At 38.8% G+C, this 11,120-nt stretch overlaps 1 protein-coding gene across 1 annotated transcript in view; it reads left to right on the forward strand.

Moving 5' to 3' along the window:
- The window catches only part of LOC139122548 (glutamyl aminopeptidase-like), a 32,014-nt gene extending 24,215 nt beyond the window's left edge, over positions 1 to 7,799 (forward strand). Inside the window, exons 16-20 of the mRNA XM_070688036.1 lie at positions 1,050 to 1,151; positions 2,065 to 2,232; positions 3,052 to 3,192; positions 4,281 to 4,362; positions 7,277 to 7,799. Coding sequence (XP_070544137.1) covers positions 1,050 to 1,151; positions 2,065 to 2,232; positions 3,052 to 3,192; positions 4,281 to 4,362; positions 7,277 to 7,423 — 640 coding nt within the window. The 3' untranslated portion in view covers positions 7,424 to 7,799. The remainder of the gene's footprint in view (positions 1 to 1,049; positions 1,152 to 2,064; positions 2,233 to 3,051; positions 3,193 to 4,280; positions 4,363 to 7,276) is intronic.
- Positions 7,800 to 11,120: the final 3,321 nt, after the last annotated feature.

An 11,120-nucleotide genomic window follows, 5' to 3' on the forward strand; every position in this document is an offset into this window, starting at 1 on the left:
TTTCACATCCCGAAGTTTTACGATCGTTTCTGATTATGACGCGAAATCCACCGAAGGTTTGTTGTTGTGCTGATTGACGATATTCTAGGGAGTCTATAATAAGTTCGAACGACGCAATTTTACCTCCCACTGCGAAGACTTTATATACAGCATTATGCCTTTACCACAGGTCAGTTTTTGAAAACTTCTTCTTAGCTTTGTCGTTGTCATTATTCTAATTCAGTTGTATTATATTTTTAACCAATACCACATAAACATAAGTTTTTACGTGTTAAATATTAGCCGCCTCCGATGACTACATTTTGTCGTCTGCCCCACAGTACGTGTGGTTCGCCGCGCGCGTGGTATGCGTCTATGCATACCACGCGGTGGCCGCTATGTATCAACCGCACGTAACTGGGCTAGTCACCTATGCGAATTCTGGTGGAATCAGCAAAAATTGTTTTTCGTTTTATCACCAAGTCAGTAAGACTCAGCTTTCTCCCACGGGGCATGACCGATCACCGAGGCAAGTGGTACTGTGGCGTACAGCAGTGTCAGTGTAGACTCGTACTCCATAGCTTAGTTGACAATGGCCCCAGTGCCGAACGTTCGATGTTCGGAAGCTGAATTTAGGTGGGCCATCGGAATTCGAACTTTTACTTTTTTGAAGACATATTTTTATCGATATCTCGCGATCCGCGCGCAGTCGCCACGTCAAATATCGACCGTTGGCATTTAAAAAAATGTGTTTTAAAAATGTTACCAAATGGGAGTGCCACTTTAATAGGAGGTATCTGTCATAGCTGATCTGCACTACAACTCAATCGAATTGAAGGAGCGGTTTCCGTTACTTTCTTGTAAAATTTGAAGGAAACCATCATTTTTGAAGACGACAGCTCATACCATACCCTTTCTTAAATTTACCCGGATTTATGTCAGCTTCACACTTTTCCGTCTCTGTGCTCCCTGTAAGATTAGATAACTGAGAAGATGAACTGTTGACATGTGATATTGGTTCAACTACCCAAGGGACTTGGCCATTTATTTCCCTGTGTTCTATTTTGCAGGTACCTCCGTGGAGTTATCATAACGCTGGCGTGTGACAACCACAACAGTGACTGCCTGAAAGATGCTTCAAATTACTTCACTGATTGGAAAAGTGGAATAGAGTGAGTCCAAGTTCACGACTTAACAATAGAAAGCGCAATTCAATTACAGCAAACCGTAATTTCTACAACAAAAAAAACTACAGTAGTCTTGTCAGACGATGTAAGACATTCGTTGATACCGCTTCTTCGAATGAACAGCCTAACACCGTCCGGCTAAAGCCATGACGCGTTCTGTGAAGAATTCCTGTGTTTCTAGGAGTATTCCTTTTACTAGTGCATTTGTCGGTATATATCAAGGTCATTAGCCTGAAGGCGACCATTTCTGAGTTTCTTGAAATGGATATTCTTCCGTGAATATTTCGACCGTCATATATTAAAATATATTGACACTTAGGTAGCATATCCATTCGCCTCGAAACTGAAATACTTAAACTTTATTTGGATAACTTTCCTTAAGGAAGCTTTCAACCATCCTCTTATCAAATCAAGAATAAAAATCGGGGGTCCCCGTGCAAATTGTACTAGAGCAACAAATTACTTAATAGTGGCCGATATTTCAAATTCAAAATGGCTGCCATCCCTGTGTTGACTCTATAGGGAAAAATAAAATTTTGATTTTGACGAAACTAGGACGGTTAAAACTTTTCTTATTCCCAAAACTTTCAATTGAGAGCCCACAAGCGATATATCAGAAAAAATGTTCGAAAAATTTGAGAGTCAGAATAGCTGTCGTCGAGGCGCATTCTACCTGAAATCAAACAATCCGTTCGACTAAATGTTGTGTGACAACGGGCTGGTCAGGAAACTGTTGCAAGAATAATTGAACAGTGTTTGCAAAATTACTGAAATTTCCGATTAGGACATGAACAGAAACGTAAAAAAAGAATTTCCGTCGCAATTTATCTTGATGCAAAGCGAAAGAATAAAATCAAGGATATTAGCTAATAGTCAAGTTTATGCTTTCAACTTGCAGCATCCCAGGCGATTTCCGTAGTTCTGTCTACAAATATGGCATCAGTGCTGGCAGCAAAGACGACTGGGAACTGATGTTTGAGAAATACATGAACGAACAACAGGCCAGTGAAAGATCTCGTCTGATGTACGGCTTGGCACAGACACGTCACGTCTGGCTCATTTCAAGGTAATATTCGGTAATGATATTCCAATACATGATTGTTTTGCTATGTATTATTGTATATCTTAGTGGCGTGACTTTGCCTCAAAAGTGCATCATCCATAGAAATATACAATGCCATAAAGATCATGATGTTTGCATGGAAATGAAGATAAAATGAGTTTATATGCCGATGGGTACATGTATAAACAAAAATGCCAGAGCAGATTTCTTCTGGCTTGATGCTGTGACATTTTAGTTGTAAGTCCAAAATCACGTTTTTTAATACCTTTAGGATAGAAGAGCGTGCGTGATTTGTCAAACTGAGACATCGTCAGAGAGAGGGAATGATTTCCGAAGAACTTTTCATAAACACTCTATGTCTTCGCGTGAATTAAAAGGGACACTCTCGCTTTTCTTTGGTATTTATGTGCCAAGTTACTCGAAATAGCTTCTAAAACACACGCATCAAGATATGATATAGGAAATTTGAGCTCATTAGCATACAAATACAATATACGCCTAAAATTACGTCATCGATTATTTAAATCTGTTCTGCCAGGAGTGAGGCCCAGTGTGATTGAGGGTATGTCTCCGACAATTACAATATAACTCGAAATTCAAATACGAATTTCAAAAGACCACGATTTTGTCTCTTTAATCATATTGTTGAGTAATTGAAAACAAATGGCACTGTTTTTTTATTGTTCGTAATCTTATCGATACTGATATTGATTTGAAAGTAATGAATTTGTTACATAGATCTTGAATTGAATTTTACTTTTTATCGTTGTGAGAACAAAATTATGATTACTGATTATCGGTTTGTTTATTTATTTACTCCAGGCATTTGGATTATTGTTGGGATGAGTCTATCGTGAAATCACAAGACTTCTTCACCGTGATCAACTACATGGCCGACAACCCCGCAGCAACAGCTATCGTTTGGGATTGGGTGCGAAATAACTGGCAAGGAATGGTCGACAAGTAAGCAACAGCACGGCATAGAACTATTGGCGTACATCGAGATGAGTCTGTGCCTCACTGTCAATTATGTAGTCCAGACGACAATATTTCTTATTTCTGCCCTGCCCCAATAATTATCATGACATTCGAATGTGCACAACACCTGTCTCATTTCTGACTCAGGGTCTGCCGACTGTAACGTCTGTTTAATGTGTTTCAATTATTTCAAATATATGGGCCAGTGGCTAGAGCAGTGGACTCACGATCACAGGATGGTGAGTTCGAGCCCCGGCATGGCTATGGTGTTGTGTCCTTGAGCAAGGCACTTTATTCCTCATTGCTTCTCCCCACCCAGGAGTGATGGGTACCTGGTAGGACAGTGGTTGTAATGTGTGCGATTAGCTCTGCTGCGCTTATTGGCTGCACATGTGAGCTGTTGTTTGCTCCCCAGGGAGTTGAGTGGTATCATATTAGGTCCAGTGACCAGGGGTAATATAATAATTGTAAAGCGCCTTGAGCACATGTACTTGTGGATATGTGCGCTATATAAGAACCCAATATTATTATTATTTATTATTATTATTAGCAGTATAGGTAATCGGCGTGGTATAAAATAAGGTGATTAATCTGATTAAAATCAGATTTAGAGATGGCAACATATTTCCACTTTTGCGTGTCCTTTGCTGCTCTCATTAGCTGTAGTTAGGCGACTATCAGCTGACGAGAACGGCAAAGAACGCGCAGTGGTAGACACGCCGCAATCTCTACATTAGATTTCAATCTGATTTAGTATACGATATCCCTTGTCTGAAGTTTTTACTTTGAATGACTTTCGATTAAGGCTTCTCTCTCAGCATTATCAACATATAGGTTAGCATCTCAGTGTTATAATTTAAGTCTGTTGCCACTGATTAAAAGTAAACAACATGTTTCTTGCGTTCCGTAAACCGTGATAGTGATCCTGATCACTATGGCTGCGCGTAGGAGTCCAAATCTACTGAGAAGCGCGCTTAGCTGGTCCGATGACGGCCACAAGATCAACAGACAGATCATCGGTGTTTTACAAGGAAGACACATGGTGTAAACATAAATACTCATTTATTTCATAGGTTTGGTTTGAATCACCGAATATTTGGGCGTCTCATTCCCGGTATCACTGACACCTTCACAACGGAGCTGCAATTAGAGGAGGTATTCCATATTTTCTGTCTCAGTAAAGAATGTTCCTCGGGTACAGATATACTCGGACCCTATAACTTAAATTAACAACGTGTTTAATCTACCTCTTGTGGGGCTTTTTTTGAAGCTGATGGAGTACAATAAAATCTGGCTTCGTTTTGTGAAAATCGAAAATTCAATTTTTCCCCGTAGCATAACCCAGGAATATAATAGCGGCCATTTGAATTATACATTAAATATCGGCAAATATATTGTGTAATTTCTCTGTCCGGTACCGAAATTTGCAGAGTGACCCCTGATTTTTATTCTTGATTTCGGGAGAGGATGGTTGTATGTTTCCTACAGAAAGTTTCAGCAAAAGTTTAGAACTTTCAATTTCTAGGCGTATACTACCTTAAACGTTTTCTTCCCCAGAAATTTAAATTCACCGACGGTTTTACGATGAAATCTACATTTCATTTCAATTTACAACTTTAATCAAATATACAATAAACCAACCAACTTATATTAGTCAACTGACACGTAAATAAATCATCGATAATTGTTTAATTTTAATTTATTAACCTTAAATTGAAAACGGCGGGAGATACAGTGACCAGTCGACATAGAAAATTTAACGTGATTGAGCTTAATTTTCAACCTTTTGTTAAAGATTTGTCATTAATCTGGCATTTATCATTACATTTATAATGTCTGATATCGATTACTTGTAATTACACATTACAAAACACAATTACAAACACAAATTAACAAAAAACAACAAAACACAAAACACAATATTTACAAAACAACAATTTATTAAGATATTTACCAAAAGCTGCGAGATTATTATTGCTTGTTATGCATGCAGTTCAAATATCGGCGCTTAATCAGGGACGTTCAAGGTTGTAACCTCCACAAATGTAATAATCTCCACAAATGTAATATCAACCACAATTGTAATAAAATCAACCACAAATGTAATAAAATAGTCAACCATTAATGTAACAACCCGCAACCACAAATGTAATAAACAAATTAACCATAAATGTAATAAAACTCAACCATAATGTAATAAACTTGAACTTGCATATGTGATCATTTGACTATCGATGCCCTGAGTAAATAATAAGTTAATAAGACTTGTGTAATGTTATTGCATACTTTCTGAAACTTGGTTTCCTTTCCGAAACACAGAATAGAATACTTTGAGAACGCTAGCAGAAAACGGCGAGGTACTGATCAAATCGTTAGATAATGGAAGTGGACCAGCAGTTCTAGACACTGATAATTACATAATAAGGAAGCGTCAAAATAACACGTCAACCAGTGATACCACACAAAGTTTATGACAGATGACTCAGAACAAATATCAGAGAAATATAAAACCTTATAACTGAAACTTACGACACAAAACATGTAGTAAAAAACAATACGAACACTACCTTGAACACAGTAGAACAAAATTAGACATCCTGGCATCCCTAGTGAAGGAATAAACTTCAAGTGGGACAACATAGGAATAAAGACAATCTATCGATTATTCCACACAATTTATCCACTGAAGACGAATTTGAGGAGATTGATTAAGAAAGTACGGCAATTTCGAAAAACGGCGTTAAAGGATCGTAGTGTTATATAGTCTTCCCCACTCTGGAGTAGAGACTGCACTGACACTCAGATTACATCTGTGTTTAGCAATGGCCAGTCAGTTCTGTACACAAAACAGGGAAACGTAAAATACACTTTCTAAACACGCTAAACGCAAACAATTAAGAAATGAATAATGTGTGGAGTTGCTTTCCTTATTACATCGATCAATGTTTAAGGGCTAATTCCTCAATTGCAACGACAAAATAGATTTATTACATTTATGGTTGACAAGTATTACATTTATGGGTGATTTTTTTATTACATTTATGGTTAACATTTATTACATTTGTGGTTGGTGTCTTTATTACATTTATGGTTGATTTTTGTTACATTTATGGGCGATATTACATTTATGGGTGCATTTTATTACAATTGTGGTTGATGTTACATTTGTGGAGATAATTACATTTGTGGAGGTTACAAAGGTCACGTTATTCATGCTGTGTAAATTACATACTGGCTATTACATCTCTTATTAACTTATTAAATCTGTACAAAGATATGCAGATTGAAATTTCGAAGCATTTTATGACGAGGATGGGTCAGTATCAATCTTAACACGTATCTGGGCAGATATTTTGTCATTTAAACTTTCATGACGTATACCCGCTCCACTGGCCACATAAAAAATCACTCGTCCAACACCGTTACTGCTTTTCGTTGTATTTCCTTCATATTCCTGATATTCACGCATTTTTTCAACGTGTTCTGCTAAATCCCCATAATCTGTAGAGTTTGATTCAGTTTGCAAATTTACATCTTTTGATCTTTTTGTAAAGAACTGTTTCTCGTTCTACTCCCAAATCATGCCGAAATGGCTCGTTTTCAATTCATCAGGCCAAACCCGGAATTCGAATCGACCACGGTACAAACAAAGCCATGTGCGCAAACGCGCATAGACGTACGTGTATTTCCATACGCGTTGGTACACATGTGGGCTTGTTTGTACCGGCATCACGTGATTATTTGGGCGTACTGAGTCTGTAGAACGCATCGCGTCCTTTTTATTCCGGAGTAGAACCATTCCTCAACGCAACCCTGTGTATGAGTAACGTCTGACGTTATTGTGAACAACTGAATTTGAGCCCGAGAGGCGGGAAAGTGCCATCAAGAGTATGTGTGTTCTGATGATAAGTGAACGACGTAATACGCCATTTGAATGAAATTTTGATAAAACGTTAAGTCGAAACCAAAGAAGTTGCAAGTAAATATGAATGATACGGCAGGTCCAAATATAATAATGTTGCATGTGCCGGGTATCAGTAACAATGATTTCTAATTTAACATTTTCCAGATGAAACATTTCTTTGAGCAGTATCCCAATGCTGGCACCGGGGCCCTAGGACGACAGCAGGCCCTGGAACGTGTACAGGGCAACATCAACTGGCTGAGAAGATACGACAACGAAATTACAAGATGGCTTCAAGCAAACGTTCAATAAAGGGTGAAAACGTAAACATTACCAGAAAGGGTTTTGGGGATTTTATGTTACGATGCGGTGAAAAACAATTAACAACAGATAGAACAATATTCACTTATATATTGACGGTGTTGCTAGGAAACAAAAACATAACGGTGATAATGGGGACAGCAGTACCTTAAATAAGACGGGACGAATACGTTGTAGGATTGTGGTCCGATATAATACGTCGATTTGATAACAACATGCATAGTTCCACTCGAACTGGTTTTATCTGAATCTGACCATGTCTATTGCCATAATTTACATCAATTAATGCAAGTTTTCTATCTTTGAAAAGTTGATTTTGTCCGTTTAGTTTCAGTAATTCTCTATGATTAAAGAGATTAACATGTTACGCTTAACTTTGTCAGCCTGGTCTCTACGTTTTAGTACGGCGAAGTGGCTTAGAGTTTTGCTGTCTGAAGGGCGATTATTTAGGTCTCTGCTTGGATTCATGGAGATTGCTTGATTACAAACTGCAAACATTGGATATAACAGATGTGGGTCGTAACTGTCACTTGTAATTGTCATAATATTTGAACTGGGAAGATTTTTCATTCGGCTAATCGGTGTGATGACATCGTTAGATGACAAAGACTGTCGGAGGGTAGGACACCATCACTTTATGTTTACATGTACATAATTTATAGTGACAAACGAGGAAGCTATTTTCACAATAGTGTCTCGTGGACAGTCCGCCGCTAGCCCCCTGAAGGGATTGAAAAGGCATTGCCTTGTCATACTCAATTAGCAAAACCTAAAATATTTATGTTAAAGAACTGCGTCGTGTAAGGCTCCCCCTAATCTCCTTGCTAATTATCTCGTTCAACTCATGACATACACGTAATCGCATAGGCGCTTGGCACATTTCCCGGATAATAATCGTATTTAATATATGGAATGCCTATACGACCTGACTATTCAATAAAAGAATCCAGTATATGTTGACAAGCATAACCGAGCGGCTATGGCTGCCGGGCTCGGGCCCGGCGAACGCACTGCTTCATCATATTTAATGTGTAGAATGTCTATAAGACTTGATTATTCAACAAAGATATTATTGTACATGTCGGCTAGCTTAACCGAGGGCTATAGCTGCAAACCCCTCACTTCTGTGCAGCAGCGGACTACGCCTGTTCATCGGCCCCTAGCCCAGCAGATACAGCCAACATGTATAGTAATATCACTTACCTTTATTCTTTATTGAATAATCAAGTCATATAGACGTTCACACATTAATTAAATATGACTACGCAACGCGTTCGCGGGCCCGAGCCAGGCAGCCATAGCCATTCGGTATAATGCTAGTCAGCATGTAGGCCTTATGCCTACATTAATATCATGTACCTTGAATCTTTTATTGAATAATCAAGTTGTATGGACATTCTACATATTAAATACGATTATTATTCCCAGCAATGTGCCAAGCGCCTTGCGTAATCGCAGTTGATTTGACTAGTTAGGGATGCGCCAAGACGTCATTCTGGGACGATGAAATTGAGGTGTGGAAAAAAGATAAAAAACTTCTTAGCCGCGCTGCGTTGGAAAATGACTGTGAATAAAGAGAAAGTAAAGCAAATAAGTAAAGCAGAGGTGGAGGTGACTGACAGTGTTTACATCAGGGGGAGTCTGTAGGTTCTGCCTGACCCGAAAATTTATGTCAAAGTCTAGAAGCTCAGCCCCTCTGAAGACCTGATTGTGCATCCCTTACTGGAGGTGCAACATTCGGGACTTTACACTACTGATACAGGTCTGTCGGGCTAACTCAAGAGTTATGACCCCCCTAACAGTCTATACCATGAGCAACACCCACTTTGTGTACATAGTTTTAGGAAAATTGCTTTATCAGTGATTTGTAAACCGTGATATTTTTTCCCTTTCGGTTACATTCTCGTTATGACACATTAACCCTTCTGTTGCAAAGAAATCATTTTGTGGCGTGACCAATTTGCTGTAATGACTTGGCGGATGACGATGTCATGGAGTGTGGGTTTGCTTACTCTTCGGTGCTTACTGGTGCACAAACATTCACTTATCACTCAAGTCAAAGTAATGAAGATTTAGGGTTTGTTTATTCTTGTATTTCGACCGTAAAAAATACGGTCCTTTCGAATGACCCGCACGCTATCAAATCAGTTCAGGCCCCCTAGTCTGGTCGTTTTGAACACGTAACGGCATCAGAAAAGTTGACTTGTGGTCAGTCTCGTTGCGTTTGTTTACTAGTAAGGTGTGTATAACTTATAATGTCATATGGCGGGATCTTCTTGATCCCAGTGCTGCTACTGGCAAGGTCAAACGTTATCTCGGATATTAGCTTCGCTCAGTCAGTTTACTCTGATTCTGTGTTCTGATGTGTGCATATTATTTGTAAACTTCTGCCTCAATGTATTGTAGGATTAAATGTGAAAAAAGTAGAGCTCTGTCTGTCTGTCTGTCTGTCTGTCTCTCTCTCTCTCTCTCTCTCTCTCTCTCTCTCTCTCTCTCTCTCTCTCTCTCTCTCTCTCTCTCTCTCTTTCTCTCTCGTTTCTACAGTCAATATATCGACTTTAATATGATGCTCGCCTCGAGTAACTAGGGATGAAAATAGAGAGATATTACAACCATTTCATTCATTCGACCTTCAAAATAACCCGCTAGGATTATAATGTTCTGTTATATTTCTGTCCGAAGTGTTGGTAATTGAATCTTCGCGATTATGCACAGCCCTGTTTTAAGGGAAGAACCATTTGATTTCTGGGGGCTGGAGGATTTTTGGAAAAAAGTTGTCAGCGGGTGAAGAAGAAGAAAAAATTGATCAAGTAATGTCTTGAAATCATATGGTTTTCCCTGATATGGTGCTCTGTGTGTGTGTGTGTGTGTGCTCGCACTAACGGGCGAATGTTATGTTGGCGTGGAACCCACGCCTTGGTCATTACAGTCTGCCTTATTAACCAGGTATGTTCATGTCTGGTACAGTCACATCATATTGCAATGCAAATCCCCAGCATCTGTGTGATTGTTATATTTTCGAGGAAACATTTTTTTCTGGCCTCTGAAAAGCGTCTTGAAATTTACTGGCAAACTATTGGCCAAGATTGCACAACGTATTTTTCGCGATATGCAATATGTATTGATATGCTAAACAAGAGACATTTCAACACGGTTTCGAGCGTAGACCAAGCAACTCAGTATTTCGCAAACAGAACAAATGTAACGGTCCCAACAGTCTTCCATCGAATATTAGTGTTAATATGTAACTTAAATTCAGAAGAACGAAAACAAAGACAATAAATGCCATGGCAACGAACAACACCCTCTTGCAACTTTATACACAAGACGAAACTATACTCAGTTGAATCTAGGGAAATAAGCCACGGTTTACAGTGACCGATATATTACTGTCGCATGTCTATGGTGTCTATTAATTTCTGTGACAGACTATCAAATTCCGATGTCTTGTTTTTCTTACTAGATCGTAACGCCCGCAATTCGCTATGCCTATTATTACTGCAGACGTTCAACAAATTTATTTCGATGCAATTTTTGGGGATCCGGTTTAATTTCTTCAGACTGTCGATATTTTGTGCTGGTATTGCCATACGTTTTAGCTGAAACCAATCTAATGCATGGGATTTATGCATTGCTGTATCGGTATCACTGTGACACATGATATCCTTATCTTTTATGCTGCTGAGCA

This window comes from Ptychodera flava, chromosome 22, assembly GCF_041260155.1.
Source record: "Ptychodera flava strain L36383 chromosome 22, AS_Pfla_20210202, whole genome shotgun sequence".
Taxonomy (NCBI): Eukaryota; Metazoa; Hemichordata; class Enteropneusta; family Ptychoderidae; genus Ptychodera; species Ptychodera flava.